General features: G+C 41.9%; 1 protein-coding gene across 2 annotated transcripts in view; it reads right to left on the reverse strand.

The window, feature by feature from the left end:
- Positions 1 to 17,419, reverse strand: part of FAM81A (family with sequence similarity 81 member A) — a 75,916-nt gene that overhangs the window by 25,912 nt on the left and 32,585 nt on the right. For both annotated transcript variants that reach the window (XM_042988743.1, XM_015538598.2), the window contains one exon: positions 7,715 to 7,833. In XM_042988743.1, coding sequence (XP_042844677.1) covers positions 7,715 to 7,833 — 119 coding nt within the window. The remainder of the gene's footprint in view (positions 1 to 7,714; positions 7,834 to 17,419) is intronic.

Genomic DNA, 17,419 nt, shown 5'->3' on the forward strand with positions numbered 1-17,419 from the left:
TTCTTATTATTTTTTTTAATGTTTATTTATTTTTGAGACAGAGAGAGACAGGGCATGAACGGGGGAGGGTCAGAGAGAGAGGGAGACAAAAAATCTGAAGCAGGCTCCAGGCTCTGAGCTGTCAGCACAGAGCCCAACGTGGGGCTCGAACCCACAGACCATGAGATCGTGACCTGAACCGAAGTCGGATGCTTAACCGACTGAGCCACCCAGGTGCCCCTCTTATCATTTCTTAATCAAATTTAAAAAAAATTTTCCCTTTAGAGGTCTTGAGCAATTTTTGTTAGATTTCTGCCTAGTTATTTTATATTCTCTGCTTTTATTTTAAATGGTATCTTCATTTTGGTATGTTTTGTTTAATAGTAAGGAAACTGACTTTTGTATATTAATATATCTAGCCATTTTGCTAAGTATGCATTAACAGATCAAAAGGGAAGGATACCAAAAGATTTGAACAGATGCAAAAAATACTTGAGAAAACCCAATACAAATTCACAGAATCTTAGTAAATTAGGAATTGAAGAAAACTTAATCTGATAAATCTATGTTAAAAAAAATAACACGAGCAATTATCATTCAAAATGGAAAAACAATGGAATAATTTCATTGAAGTAAAAAACAAGAGAAAGATGCCGCCAATCACATCTACTTAACACGGTATTGGAGGAGTTTGCCATTGTAAGATGACAAGAAAGAGAGACTAAGGATACAAGGATCAGAAAAGAAGAAATAAAATTATCATTATTTGCAAATGATATGATTTCTATAGAAAACCCCAAATATCAGGGCACCTGGGTGGCTCTGTCAGTTAAGAACCTGACTCTTGACTTCAGCTAAGGTCATGATCTCATGGTTTATGAGTTCAAACTCCATATAGGGTGCTGCACTGTCCTGATCTGCTTGGGATTCTCTCTCCTCCTCTTTCTCTGCCCCTCCCCCACTTGTGTGTGTGCACGCGCGTGCTCTCTCTCTCTCGAAATAAGTAAATAAACTTTAAAAATATTAAAAAAATAAAACTCCAAACATCTACAAATAAATTATTCAAATAACAAGTGAAATTAAATAACTATTTGGCATTAAGTTGTTTGACATCTGTGTCCCCTCCTAGACAGAATATAAACAGCAAGACAGAGGGACGACATTTGCCTTTTTCATCACGAAAACCCTAGTGCCCCGTTCATTGCCTTACATGTAGAAGAGGCCCAACAGATATTGTGAACGGATGAATGTATTTGTGAATGGATGAATACACAGAAAATTACTGTACAGTGCAAAGTACTTGATTCATACTACTTCCTTAGTCTTAAATCATCCCTCACTTCACAAATGATGGTAAAAACAACACCAAATAAAGACCTTTCTTTTTTGAGTTCATAACTGTTTAGCAAAATATTATTTAAATCTTATTTGGGGATATCATGGGTTTTAACATACCATGAAATACAAAAATATTATACAAAAGCTTTATTTTCCAGTCCAAACACAGCTTTTACTGGGTAGGAACTGTCAGGTATCACTACATCCGACCACTTTCATTATCTTTGAAAAGCTGTTTGAGGGATGGACTCTGTTTGAAAAAGTTATTTAGAAAGATCTTGAAATTATCCTGAAGTTCATGGCTCACTGATTTTCCCTAGCTTTGGCTTGGCTTCAGTATTATTTCTCACTTGGAAACACAAATACTACAACATAAATTTCCATTAACATCAACTAGTAGTTAAATACAATAAATTATGGCACACAGTTGTAGCAGGATACTCCATACCCAAGTAAGCAGTATACTAGAACTATGCATATACTCAAAGAAAGCCCACAATGTACTGTTATGTGCGAACACTTCAGTTGCAGAATAATATATGTAATACTTTGTAAAATCAAAATCAGACTGTTGTGATTGTTAATTGATTGTGAGGCTGCAAATCATCATGTTACTACAATGATAAATTATTACCTCATAACTATGTATGAAAAAGTCTGAAAGGACAGACATCAAGCTGTTAATATTAGTTACCTGTAAGGAATAAAACAGAGCAAGGGGCTGGTGAACTTAATTTTTTTCTCTACTTTACATATTTCATAATGTTTCTGACTGTTTAATACCACACACTTCATCTTCGTACCTTTATAAGTTAGGGGACAAAGCAGGTGGGGAGGGCAGGGAGGCCTGCAAGGTAAGATACCAAAGCCTGCCATCAGAAAGCATACACAAAGAAATCAACTCTGGTTTTCTTATGTTAAAAACAAAGTTATCCTTATTCTCAAATGCTGCATAAAAATATTACATATGAAAGAACAGAACTGGGACACCTGGGTGGCTCAGTTGATTAAGTGCCCAACTTTGGCTCAGGTCATGATCTCGCTGGTTCACGGGTTCAGGCCCCATGTTGGGCTCTGTGCTGACAGCTCAGAGCTTGAAGCCTGCTTTGGATTCTGTATCTCCCTCTCTCTCTCTGTCCCTCCCCACCTCATGCTCTGTTCTCTATCTCTCAAAAATAAATAAAAACAAAAAAAAAAGAAAGAATTGAGTAAATGGAACGAAATGTTAACACTTGGTGAATCGTGCAAACTTTCTGTAAGTTTCAAATTGTTTGTTTGTTTGTTTTGAGAGGGGGGAGGGGCAGAGAGAGAGGGACAGAGAAAATCCCAAGCAGACTTTGCACTTTTGGCACAGAGCCCCACACAGGACTTGATCTCACGAACTGTGAGATCATGACCAGAACCAAAATCGAGTCAGATTAACCTACTGAGAAACCCAGGCACCCTGCAAATTATTTCTAAATAAATAAATAAGAAAAAAGGGGGAAGCTATATTGCTACCTCAGCTAATATTGAATCAACGACACTGTTCCTGTCTTTTCAAAAAAAAACACTCATAAAAGACAGCCTCAGAGTTCTAAATATAGCTGTGTGCATGGCTCAACAGCTTTAGTTAAACGAGAATTTGCAATCAATCTGACAAGTTGCCCTATTTTATCCTGTTATGTTATAAATGAACCAATAATGTAGTCGTTTCAAAATTTCCCTTTTCAGGTCTTTGGATAACTGTTATCTCCCAGGTGCAGTTCTTGGTTGTAGCCATTGTGTGGCAGAATAACTTTTCATCTGGTTACCAGATCAGTGGCGAAGAGGTGGTCAGAAGTTCATTAACAGAGTACCAAAGGTCTAGCCACAGACCTGACCAGGCAACAGGCTTAAAGTAAACATCTCTTACAGTTTATGACATGGTGGCATAGCACACCAAAGGCAGTGACATTTTTTTTTAATTATTTTAAAAAAATATTTACCTAGGGGCACCTGGGTGCCTCAGTTGATTAAGTGTCCGACTTTGGCTCAGGTCACGATCTGTGAGTTCAAGCCCTGAGTCGGGCTCTGTGCTGATAGTTCAGAGCCTGGAGCCTGCTTCAGATTCCATGTCTCCCTCCCTTCCTGCTCCTCCCCCTCCCCCAGTCATGCTGTCTCTGTCTCTCTCTCTCTCAAAAATAAATCTTAAAAACAAATTTTGTTAGTGTTTATTTGTTTATATTGAGAAAGAGAGCATGAGAAGGGGAAGGGGCAGAGAGGGAGAGAGAGAGGGAGGGAGGGAGGGAGAGGAAGAGAGGGGGAGAGGGAGAGAGAGAGAGACAGAGAGAGAGAGAGAGAGAGAGAGAGAGAGAGAGAATCCCAAGCAAGCTCTACACTGTCAACACAGAGCTTGAGGGGGGGTTCGATCTCATGAACCGCGAGGTTATGACCTGAGCCAAGATCAAGAGTCGGTTGCTTAACACCCAGGCTCCCAGAAAGGCAGTGACATTTAAAACATTAAGTTGTTCATGTTCCATGTTATAATTACCTATACATATAATAATTCTTGTATATATACATAATTAAGCCTTTAAGGGCTGGCAATAATTTAACTGAATCAGACTCCAGAGCAATTTATGTCCCAGGGTATTGTCAGAAACAATCCCTGTACAGCAATCTGCCAGAAATTAATGGCGATGAAGATCTGGACGTGATACCTGTAGAGGCAGACGGCTTAATAAAAGATCAAGGAAAGAGGGGCCCCCAGGTGGTGCAGTCAGTTAAGCGTTCCACACTTGATGTCAGCTCAGGTCATGGTCTCACAGTTGTGAGATCGAGCCCCACGTCAGGTTCTGCTGGGTGTGGAGCCTCCTTTCTCCCTCTTTTCCTCTGCCCCTCCCTGGCAAGTGAGCGCACTCACTCTCACTCTCTCTCTCAAAAAAATTTTTTAAAAGATCAGGGAAAAGAGAGAGTCTTGCTAAGATCACTGACATCACAGGGCACCTGTGCACTAGATGCTTCATACTGCCGGAGATAGAGACATCTCTAAACAATCCGGCCAAGTCACTGAACAAACAACCAACCAAAGCAAGCAGAGGGAAGGAGCTGTCAGTATCCAGTATCCAGCAAAGACACCAGAAAATATGAACTAAACACAGAAAAAAAGCAGGCAAAAGAAACTGGCAGTGAGAGGGAAAGATGTCAGATTTAAAAGACACAGACTTTAAGGCAGCCATTATAAACACTGGATGCCCAAAGAAATAGAGAAAACATGATTTAAAAAAGTAAAGGAAGGTATGGGGTGCCTGGGTGGCTCAGGTGATTGATCTTCTCACTCTTGATTTCGGCTCAGGTCATGATCTCATGGTTTGTGACTTGGAGCCCCGCACAGGGCTATGGGCTGACAGCACGGATATGCTTGGGATTCTCTCTGCCTTTCTCTCTCAAAATAAATAAATAAAAACTGTAAAAAAAAAAGTAAAGGAAGGTATAATGGTAATGTCTCATCAAATAGGGAATATCAACAAAGAGACAGTAATCATTTTTTAAAAGAACCAATTGGACCCAGTCAAATGAAAAGAAAACCCTTAGAACGGGGGAAAGCTTTTTCAAATCAGGTATCTGGTAGTGAATTGAATCTAGAATATATAAAGATCTTCTGCAACTCAATAATAAAAAGACTATTAATCCAGATCAAAAATGGGCAAAGGATCTGCATAAACAGCTCTCCAAAGATCTACAAATGACCAATAAGCCCACTGAATGGTGTTCAGCACCATTAGTCACTAGGGAAATGCAAATCAAAAACAAGATGTTACTTCATACCCATTAGGTTGGCTCTATCAAAAAGGTAAGTGTTGGTGAGGACGTGGAGCGATCAGAGCCCTTGCGCAGTGCCGGTGGCGTTGTAAATGGTGCAATCGCTTTGGAAAACAGTCTGGCTGTTCTGTTCCTCAAAAGGTTAAATATAGAGTACCACATTACTCAACAATTATACTCCTAGGTATATATATATATATCCAAGAGAAATGAAAACATATGGCCACACAGAAATTTGTCTGTGAATGTTCATAATAGCATTATTTAAAAGAGCCAAAGATTTTTTAAGCTGATGATGTCTAATTTATCCATTTTCTTCCTTTGCACCTGGACTTGCTTACCTGGAGGGAACTTGCACACCTGCATCAGTATATAGCTATTTCTCCTTTAAAACTCTGGAACCATGAAAACAGACCTCAAGGAGGAATGGAAGTGGCCGCTGAGCACTGGGAAAAATGAAGAAGACAGGCCAAATAACGGACCCACTGTTCCAGGAGGAAGAGGAAAGCTGGCCTCCCTGAGCTCTGCTTTAGGGAGAAATGGGAAACTCTTTAAGAAAGTCTGTTCAGAGCATGCCACTCTTAGTGGGGTGAGGGTGCCCCCCACCTCCACAGAGAAGCACAAGGGGGAGCATCAGGGCCAGCTTCCTACCAAGGGCATCACTGGTGGATCCATAAACACTATAAAATAAAACCTGAAATAATATAGCAGCCTAGTAATTTAAGACCATCACTTAGCACGTTCATACGCCTCCAATTCAATCCAAGAAAGCCAAAACTTTGCCAAAGATTTTTTTTTTTCCACACAAGTTTATTCCAACAAAGTCTTATTAGCATTCCAGGGGAAAGACCAGTAGAACCACAAAACAAAGCGAAAATAGGTGGTGCTCACAACAAACGTTTGTGATTGTTTCATTGCAAAAGTATTTGCTATAGGGAAGGAACGTACTGCATAAAGAACTGAATGTGAAACTGCACAGGAAAAATGTAAAATTCCTGAAAATAGTTCAAAGTCATTTCTCCATTTGGTCATTAGAACAGTTTCATGAGGATAATGTCACTGCCGCTGCCCTTGAGATTCATAAACGCTCCCACTTGCTCTGTGTTCACTCCATGCCATGCCCTGTGCTAAGCCTCGTACATAGCTGGCCTCACGTAATCTTCATCTGCAACTAAAGTGCATAGGCAGATCCTCAAAATCTTCCACAAGTCCCTATTCTGCCCTGTAGCTCTGAAGCCCTTCTAACTTCTCACTCTTCTGGGAGGTCTCACAGAGTGGGCTTTCTGTTAAGCCAATCTCCACAAAAAGACGTCAAGTTTTTCAGTCCTATTACAGTAATTTTTCTAGATCATTAATTCATCCAAACAAATATGTATTGAGAATCTACTGCTCTCCAGAGACTGTTCTATGCATGTAGGTTACAAAAATAAAAATGTACTCTGAAAACAGTAGAGAGACTCAATAGAACAGAATGCTTGGAGAGCTCAGGAGACTAGGGTATCAGAGAAGACTTCCTGGAGGAGGTGACATTTGAGCTGAACTTGAAAGTCTGATTAGAAGTTAGAAAAGAAAGGGGAAAGGCATGGTGGGTGAAGAAGCACGTGCAAAGGCACAGAGATGGCAGAGCATGACCCATTCAGGGACTAACAAGTAGCTGATTACTGACGAAAGGTACAGTGCAAAGGTCGAGAGAGATAAGGAGGTCAGTGGGGGGTTCATCTCTAAAGGGCACGCTAAGAAGACTGGCGCTGACCCGAATGAGAAGAGATAACTACACAAGAGTGGCAACTAGGCCTCCATTCATTCTATGGGGCCGTCTGCTATAAGACTGATGTTCACCCAGCAGACCGAAACACACATGCCCAGCATCTAAGGTCCTTCGTGTGTGGTCTTGCACAGATCCCCCAACACTACTCTCCTTTGCTCCAAAGAGGTCTTGGATCCCGTGTTCCTGTTCTTTCTTCCGTCTCACTCTTTACAGACCAGCCTCATTTTCACCTCAGCCTGATTCGAATTGTTTACTGGCTCCACAGCTCCCCTTGTAGACTTGTGCTTGACTCTTAACAGCAGCAGAGGGCAGAAGAGGCCCATAAATATTTTAAAGATCGTGCATTTCCAACAAGTTCTGGGGTGACTCCAATGGTGCTGGTGCACGGAGCACTCCTTCAGGAGAAAGGGGCCGGAACAGCATCTTTTGTACTACCTGAGGTCAAAGATCTTCTCTAAATTTCCAATCTATCACAGACCAAAATTTTCAGAAGATAATAAAAAAATAAATTACAAGGGAAATGACATTTTTAAAAGAGACATACAAAATGTAAGTCTCAACTTTGTATTACTGGAGACAGTAAACATAATTATTACCCGGCCAAATCACACAGGTCAGCCGAGCCCTCCCATCATTTCCTTCCACAAACACAACTCCAAGATAAGAAATCGTGGCATGCTCGTAATCAGGTGGAACTTCTACCTTAGATTTTTATGGGCAAAGGAGGGAATGTACTAGAAGAACGCAAAGAATTTGCTTTGGGACTTTGTGAATATATACTTTGTAAAATGAAGTTGATGAAAAACAGCTTTCGGTGAGTACAGTCCCAAACACCTGACCACCTACCTTGCCACTCTCCCCCGAAGGTCTCCCAAACCGGAGAGCTGACGCATCTCCAGAGTCTTTAAGGCAGAATTAGTTCCGTAGCTGATGTTGTCCCGGGCCCGGATCTGCTCTTGGAGTACCTGGGCAACACAAAAAAACCACTAAGAGGGTCTTCTGAGAATTTACATGCTGGCACAAAAGCATTTTATACTTTTGATAAAAATAAGAACATTTAACTCCATTCCTAAGAGCTCCTTTTTGACAGCCACCTGATATATACACGTGTACAGAAAGTACTTACACATGCTTAGAGAGACCTCAGAGATCTCACACACACACACACACACACACACACACACACACACACACAGTCCCTTCATCTGCCAGTAAAAGCACTGAGACTTGGATGCCACATGACTTGACAGAGCCCCTCACCACCTCCCCGGCCCCCCACGCTGCAAGAAAGGGCAAAGCTCGGACTAGGTCCCTGGACTCTTGCTCTTACAGTTCAGAGCTCTTTCCACCACTCCAGGCTGTTTTTTGATAGTCATTGCTCTAGGCGAAGACTCCCTAAATCGGTCAGGAAGTAATAAATCAACACCAAGCAAGGACAGGGCTGGGCAGGGGGTGTCAGACAAACATGTCCAAATTCAGTTCCTCTAGCTGAATGACCCTGGGCAAATGTGTCAAGTCCTCTGAGCTTCCTTTTCCTTCTCTGTTAAGGAAACTTACATCTGTTAAGTGACTGTACTCTTAAGGGCACAGTAAATGTTTCGTGACACGGTGTGCAAAAAGCACCTACAATGCCTAGCACAGAGCCAAGACAGCAAATGCTGATCCTCTTACGGTACTTATCTGATGACAGTACTTCTGCTGGAATAGCAGAACGGGGTCTCGTGGAAAGGCATTCAGTGAGAGCAGGTGCCCCAACACCGCGTGGCCTGGCGGAGCAGCCATTCTGGCAAGTCTAAGGTCTAAGGAACAGTGGGGATGGTGAGGACACCCCTGGTGTTTACTGAGCATGTACCAAATCCACACTCTTGGGGTCCCCGGTGTTTCAGGATGAAATGATGCACCCAAAGTCACACGGACGGCAAGTGACCAGTCAGGACTGACCGAGCAGCCTGGCCCCAAAACCCACCCTCCCTGTAACCACTCTGCAAAGAAGATGAGTTGAAGCACAACAGTCAGAAAGACAGACAGACAGACAGGAGAACCGGAGTCCTAGGTCGCAAGAGACCAATGTTCCTTCTGAATATTTCCTTATTCTTTCGCACATGGCTTCCTTTCTGCCCTCCCTTCCTCCACCGTCATTCTGTCCCTCATACTCCCCTCACCAACACCACCTTCTCTCCCCTTTGCAAAGAAAAAGCTCTTGATTCCTTACCTCCTTTTCTTTTCAACCATTTAAGATTTCTCATTTGTTTAATGCCAGCTTAAGTATTTTTTAATTTTTCTTGCTTTTCTTTTGGTTTTACTTTCTTTTAGTAATTTTAAAATAGGAGTACTAAGTTCCTCAATAACAAAGACTTTTTTTTTAGAACAGTATCTGCTGTGTCCATAGACTGAGTGTGAAGTGCTTTCCTTATTAGTTTTAATTTCCATTTTGTGTTCCTCTTTGATCTTTTGATATTTAGGTATCTAAAGGATTACTTAGAGTTGTGTTTCCTCATTTTCAAGCAGTTAAGTGTTTTGGTCATTTTTATTTATTTATTTATTTATTTATTTATTTATTTATTTACTTTTTTAAGATTTTACTTCTAAGTAATCTCTACACCCAATGTGGGGCCTGAACTCACAACCCTAAGATCAAGAGTTGCATGCTCTATCAACTGAGCCAGGCAAGCGCCCCATCATTTTCATTATTTATTTCTACTTTATTGGCTTGGGATCAAAAATATGGTCTGGAATATACTTAATTTTTTGAATGTATTGGGGTATGCTTTGCAGCACATGTTTACTAAATGTTCCATGCAAAAAAACTATTCAAGGAACAAAAGGTTCAATATCGTCTGTTAGATTGAGTTTGCTGATTCCAGTATTCATTTTCTCTAGATCTTATTTATTTTTGTCTAGCAGATTGCTCCATCTGGGAAAGAGGTTTTATGAATTCCTCCATTGTAAAATATTTTCATCAAGTTCTCCTTACATTTTTAACACTTTTCATTTTATTTAGCCACCATTTTATTTGACACATACAGATTTGTGATACAAGTGACCTTAACCATTACACAATAATTTAGTGCTTCTGATTTAGTGTCTTTTTTTAAATGTTTATTTATTTTTGAGAGAGAGACAGACAGGCAGACAGAACATGAGTGGGGGAGGGGCAGAGAGAGCAGAAGACACAGAATCTGAAGCAGGCTCCAGGCTCTGAGCTGTCAGCACAGAGCCCGACGTGGGGCTCAAACTCACGAACCATGAGATCATGACTTGAGCAGAAGTCGGACGCTTAACCGACTGAGCGACCCAAGCGCCCCTGATTTAATGCTTTTAATGTTGTTTCATCTTACCTAATATTAACACTGTGACCATACTTTATAAATAATAAAGCAAATACTTGCTTGGTCTAGCACAGCACGCGCTGTTCTGAGTGTTGTAGCTACAGTAACCCATTTATCCTCACAACACCCTCCGAAGTGGATACTATTATTATCTCCATTTCACAGGAGGTGAAATCTCTGAGATATTAAGTAGCTTGTCCAAAGCCAGTTAATAAGTGACTGAGCTGGGATCTGAACTAGGAACTCTGGCTCCACAGACTGTGCTCTCTCTCAGTCATGACACTACACTGCTTTGTGTTTACATTTGACCTTTCATCTCACTTTATATTTATGATTTATGCTGCTTCTGGTTGCTGTTTCCTTGCTCCTTTTCCTTGTTTTGATAGGTTTAACCAGGTTACCATCCAATGTCCTCCCTCCCCTTGTTGACTGGGGAATGTTCCTGGACATCGCTATTCTATGAATGGCTCCCTTCCCTTCCCCATGTCCATAACCACACACATCTACTCCAGGCTCTGTTCCTGCACGGCTCCCCCCTCCTTGGTATGAAACACTCAGCACACCTCACGCCCACCCTCCTTCACCCTCCAACGCAAGTGGTTTATCAGGAAGGATTTTACTTTCCTCCCCTCTTGCCCTTCCCTCACCCCAGTTATGCTTTGCTAAAATAACTTGGTACCTCTAACTGGGCTGGAACTAAAATTTTTGCTTGTAAAATGTCTCTTTTATTTCAATAATCTTTTCTCCTTTTTTCAGTACTTCTGTTACCCAGTCTCAAGCATTCCTCAACTTCTACTTACATGAAATAACATAGGTCTTTTCTACGGATCATTGATGACCTCTGCCTTCTTCCTTTTCCTTTCCCCCTATCTTAGGGTCTCTGTGTAGACTCTCTAACACTTTCCTCAGATTAGGCGCTTGGATAAAATACTCTCTGAATCCCTGCCATGTTGATAACCCTCCTTCCCTTACCCCAAAGGCTGGGGATCAATTGAAAGGTGTGGAATTCTTAACCTCAAGGCCCCTCCTCCCAGTGAACTTCGAGGCTGATAGGAAGTCTGGTGCCTCTTCCTCTGTAAGTTTCTCGGCTCCTTATGCCTAGAAGCTTGTAAGATTTTATTCTTCTACGTCGGAGTTCAATTTTATCAGAATGTACCTAATTGTGGACTTCAAAAAAAATGCAATTCTACCTGGAACTCAGTGAATTTTTCAATCTGTAGTCTCAGAGGATTCTTCTATGTAGCTACTGTTTGTTCTCCATCTGTTTCTTTGTCTCCTTCTGGAACTCCAACTATTCACATGCTGGGTGCCCTAGATCTGTGTCCCCACTGAGTCTTCCATCTTTTCCCTCACGGTTTCTCTCTCTTCGTATTTGGCTCTGATGTTTCTCTCTCTTCTACTTTGTCTCGTGGGCAACTAATTCAAGTCATAAAAGTTAACCATCCTTGCCTCTGGTTTAAGTTCAAGAAAGAAATTTTATGCTGCACCCAGATCTCCTAAGTGTCCTGTCTTAGTCAGACGGGGCTAAAAGAACAAAATGCCACAGACTGAGCAGCTTATAAACAACAAACATCTATTTCTCGAAGTTCTAAGGCTGGGAAGTGCGGGACCAGGGTGCCAACACGGTCACGTTCTAGGGGAGCCCTTTCCCTGGCTTGCAGATAGCTGTCTGCCTTCCTTCTCACTGAGCCTTTACAGTGGAAAAACAAAACAAATGAACAAACGAAAAGCAGAAATAGACCCATAAATAAAGAACAAACGGATGGCTGCCACGGTGGAAGGGGACAGGAGGATGGGCAAAACGAGGGGAAGGGGAGTGGGAGGTATAGGGTTCCAGTCATGGAAAAAGTCACAGGAAGAAAAGGACACAGTCAATGATGCTGTAATAGCACTGCACAGTGACAGACGGGAGCCACGTTTGCAGTGAGCACAGCATAACATACAGGCTTGTGTACAGACATGTACATAAATTGTTTTTGTGCTGCCTTTTCTCAACTATTCTTTTTCAAGTATGCAGGCAACTGCGCTTACATACGTGTTTTTAGGATTTTTCAAACTTCCTGGTAAAAATGAGAAATTAGCAAATAGGATTTTGTGTTTTCCTCATTGGAAACCTGGTTGCAGCCACTATAGACGGAGTGATAGTGACAGTAAAAAGAATGTTTCACTGAAGGGAATTTGGAACTGCTAGACCTATCTGTTCTCTGCTATAGTTTCCAGCTTTTTCTGAATGAACCCGCTCTGTTAAGAAGAATGCAAACCAGCTACAATACCTGTGAATGACAAAATGTTAGTCATCTGAACACATTCTTGTAAGAAACCTTCAGATCTGACTAATCTGGTTCTGACACTCTCCCACTGATGAAAAGGCGCTGGTGTTCTCTCTTTCAATAGGAAGTAACACTTATTTGTTATAGTTTATAGAAAGGAGTAGGCCATTTTTCTATGTAATGTTTCAAACCTCTGTTTATAAAAAGGTTTAAGACCAGGGGTTCTTAAACGTCTTTAGGGTGCATAAGAATCCCCAGGTGGCTTGTTAAATACACAGATCCCTGGGCCCCACCCCCGGAGAGCCAAAGCTAGGGAATGGGCCCAGAAAAGCGGATGTTCAAGGTCCACAGAGCACTCCTGGAGAAACACTGCATCAGATGCTGTACAAATGACAAAGGCTATAACCAATCGTATTTCCTCTGAGCTGTCTCTCAATCAAGACATTACCAAGCACATGAAATGAAGAGCAACCCACAAAAGAGGTGCTAAAAATAATTCACACCATTTTTAAAAGGTTCAGTCTTTCTAGTAAGCAAAGAAATGAAAAATAAAAGTCATACCATGATAATGCAATACTATGGCACGGATATTGATAATGGGGGACCCTGGGGAAGGGGAACATCTGGGAACTCTGTGTTTTCTGCTCAATTTTGCTGTGAACTTAAACTTCCTCTAATAAAGTCTATTTAAAATTAAAAAGTCATGCCATTTTCATCAATTAAAAAAGCAAATGTATTAAATTTATAATACTAAAATAGCATTTCAAAATTAAAAAGGCATAGTTGACCCTTCCTGATACATCTTTCTGGAACACGATCCATCAAAATATATTCACAATGTTCATAACCTTTGATCCAGTAACTCTAGCTATTAAAATTAATCAAGGAAATAAGAAAAATGGCAACAATGTACTCACAAAGATATCTTCCTATTAAGATACACCAAGTATTTTCCAAGGTTTTATACATTATTACACAACCAGGAAGAAGTTCACAGAGAGCTTCTAAAACTAAGGGAAAAAGGGGCACCTGGATGGCTCAGTTGGTTAAGCATCTGACTACTGATTTCAGCTCAGGTCATGATCTCACAGCAGGTGGGATCAAGCCCCGTGTCAGGCTCTGTGCTGGCAGTGCAGAGCCTGCTTGGGATTCTCTCTCCCTCTCTCTCTGCCCCTCCCCCACTCACCCTGGTTCTCTCTCTCTCTCAATATAAATAAACACTTAAAAATAATAAAACAAAAATAAGAGAAAATGTATACAGTTTAATATCATGGAAAAAAGAAAGGGTACAAAATAAATATACAGCATGATTCCTGCTGTGTATAAGACACATATAAAATAATACTGGAATATTAACGCTGTGCTATTCTCTAGAGTGGGATTATGTTTGCTTCCTCTTTGTAGTTTCCACAAAGGCCTTACATTATTTTTATAACCAAAAAAAGTGTGTGTGAGTATGTGTGTTTTAATGCTTACAAGTAAGAAAAGCCCATTTAACTTTCAGAATTCTTAAGCAGATGGGTAAGCGATTGTATTAGAAGTGCTTTCTTTGAAGAATACAGAAAAGCATTTCATCAAAACTTAATGCAATATTCATGCTACTGAAAAGTTATGAGAAAACAGAGGGTATTAGAGAATTCTATGAAGTCTTAGAAAAGCAAACCCTGTGTACAGCCAGTAATGTTCCCTAATTGTCACTTCGGAACAATGTAGCAAAATGATATGTTTACTTTAACAAGGTTACACCCCGACTCTATCATGGACACTCCATTACTGTCAATTCAATGCAAGAAACTCTTTTCTGTGTGCCACACATACTGTGCCCCAGGCCTGCCCTCAGGGAGGCTCAGCTGCAGTAGCAAGAAAAAGGGTGGCAAGTGCACGCCCTAAAAGCATACAATAACGTGTTTCACAGAGCAAAGAGACACTTTGAAAAAGTGATGTCCCAGGGTGCCTGGGTGGCTCAGTCAGTTAGACATCTGACTTTGGCTCTCATAGTTTGTGGGTTAAAGCCCCACATTAGGCTCTGTGCTGACAGCTCAGAGCCTGGAGCCTGCTTTGGATTCTGTGTCTTTGTCTCTTTCTGTCCCTTCCCAGCTGTCTCTCTCTCTCTCAAAGAATTAAGAAAAAGCTTTAAAAAAAAAAAAAAAAAAAAAAGGAAAGAAAAAGCGATGTCCTAAGTCTTCATTTATTTTTTCTAAAATATGGCCTACGCTTACAAAATCTCCCTTCCCAAAGATAGTAGGAAATGGTGCCCCGTGTAAGCCCCACAGTGCTGTATCATGCTGTGTCTGCAAAGGTGAGACCCATGCCCCCTGGACCTTGCCCCCCCAGACAAGCTAGGATTGCCAGGAATAACCAGGACGGAAACAGCTCTGCTTGTTTCTCCTTCTCCAACTCCTCCCAGATTTGTGAGGACTTGGAAACCGAAGTGTAACTCCAGTATCACCTGGAGAAGGGCCCAACTGCAACAGGTCAGGGCCTCATAAGATAGTATCTCTCTACATGGCTGCTTCATCTGCACACTAGGACTTAAAACGTCCCGGAGTTCCAGCTTCATATCAAACTGCCTTCTTGGCATTTCCATATGGACATTCAATGGGTCCCTAAAACTTGCCACGTCATGCACGAAGTCTCTCTGCCTCCACCGTGCTGGAAGTCCTGTTGGGTCTACCTCCAGAACAGATCCACAACCCATCTACTTCTCCCCATCTCCACCATGACTCCCCAAATCCAAGTCACCTTGCCCCTGAACTGCCATGGGAGCCACGAACCCATCTCCCTGTCTCCATTCTTGCTCCCCTACAATCCCTTCCCCATGTAGCAGCAGAGTGATTTTGAAACACAAATCAGTCTGTAAGCAACAGGAGGGCAAGGGTTTTTATCTGTTTTATTCACTGATGTATCCCCAGCACCAAGCGTATGAATTAAATTCCTTTGCTTAAAATTAAATAATGGTTACCCATTTCTAAACTCCAAACTTCCCGTCATAACCTTCCAGGCTAACAATCTGTTCCTATTCCCACACACCTCACCCACCTGCCCCAACTCATTCCATGACACTCCAATCCCACTGGTCCTTTTTCTGCTCCTCAAACATGCCAAGCTTCCTTCTGCTTGTGACTTTGGAACCTGCAGCTTCCTCTCTCTGTAATGTTCTCTGCCCTGTGTGTCTCCTCCTCCCACACCACCACCTTGGCTCGGCTGGCCCCTTCTTTTTTTTTTTTTTTTTAAGTTTATTTATTTATTTTGGGTGAGAGAACGCATGCTTGTGTGAGCAGGGAAGGGGCACAGAAAGGAGAGACAGGGTCCCAAGCAGGCTCCATGCTGTCAGCATTCAGCCCGATGCAGGGCTTGATCCCACAAACAGAGAGATCATGACCTGAGCCGAAATCAAGAGTCGGACACCTAACTGACTGAGCCACCCAGACGCCCCATCAGCTGGCCCCTTCTGTCACTTAAGTCTCAGTTCACATGTCACCTAAACCACCTTCTTCCTAAAATAGCCCTACAATTACTCTCCTTCATTTTATCTTACCAGAACACTGGACTGAGGCTGAAATTACCTTGGTTACTTAGTGTTTACTGGCTGTAAACCCTACTAGAATGTGCAGCAGGACTAACTAAGAGTAAAGGCCTTGCATGTCTGGGTCACTACAGTAGCCCCAGTGCTTCTAAAAATGCCTGGATCCCACTGGAGACCAATTAATTTAGCTTCATTTTCCAGGATTTGGTCTTTCACATTCAAGTCTTAGAGATTGGATTTAGCCAGTGCCCAGAGGTGATCAGGTCCTCAAAGATGGACCCAGACAAGCTAAAATGTATTAGAGATGAGCAGACAATAGAACACCAATTTGTTAATTTACACTGAAAAACCTCCATCAACAGAACTGAACAAATACTCAAATTGCATTCAATTCACTGTCTTCTCTCCCTAGAGTCAAGACACAGGACAAGTCACGTCTGGCAGGTAGACTTAAAACAAAATGAATATGGATAATGAGGTGGTTAATTATATGTCAGCTTAACTGAGCCAGATAGCTGGTTAAACATAATTTCTGGGTGTGTCTGTGAGGTTGTTTCCAAAAGGCATTTGAATTGGCACATGCCCTCCCAAAAGTGGGTAGGCATTATCCCATCACTTGAGAGCCATGGTAGAATAGAAAGGAGGGGGAAAAAAAGGGAGGAAGAAAGGGCATTCACATTCTGCCTGAGCTGGGACGTCCATCTTCTCCTGCCCTCAGCACTGCTGGTGCTCAAGCCTTCAGACTTCAACTAAAGTCTACACTATCAGCTCTCTGGATCCCAGCACTTAGTACTATACCACTGGCTTTCCTGGGTCTTCAGCTTGCAGATGGCAGATGGTAGGACTTCTCAGCCTCCATAATCATGTGAGCCATTACCTTATAATAGATGATGGATGGATGGATGGATGGATGGATGGATAGATAGATGGACATCCTGTTGGTTCTGTTTTTCTGGAGAACCCTGACTAATACAGATGATAATCACCAAAGTCCCTCTGCTGAGACACCTGTTCCAACTGGACAAGATCACTCAGCTTCAGGCTGGAATTCCCTTTTTAGATAAAATATATGAAGTCTGGAGCATCTGGGTGGCTCAGCTGGTTGAGCGCCAACTCTTGATGTCGGCTCAGGTCATGATCTCACGGTTCATGAGTTCAAGCCCTGTGTTGGGCTCTGCACTAACACTTGGGATTCCCAAGCCCACTTGGGATTCTCTCTGTCTGTCTGTCTCTCTCAAAATAAATAAATAAACTTTTAAAGATATGTATATACGAAGTCTGGCAGCCTACACTCTCTTTGCTGACAGTGCTAGATGCACACTGAACCAAGTTCCCATTTGTGCATCCAAGTATACATGAACATGATTGTCCTCACCTCTGCTGTGATATGCTGATAAGGCCCAACTCTGCGCTCATCTCTTGAGTT

Source organism: Panthera tigris, chromosome B3 (genome assembly GCF_018350195.1).
Source record: "Panthera tigris isolate Pti1 chromosome B3, P.tigris_Pti1_mat1.1, whole genome shotgun sequence".
NCBI classification, from domain to species: domain Eukaryota; kingdom Metazoa; phylum Chordata; class Mammalia; order Carnivora; family Felidae; genus Panthera; species Panthera tigris.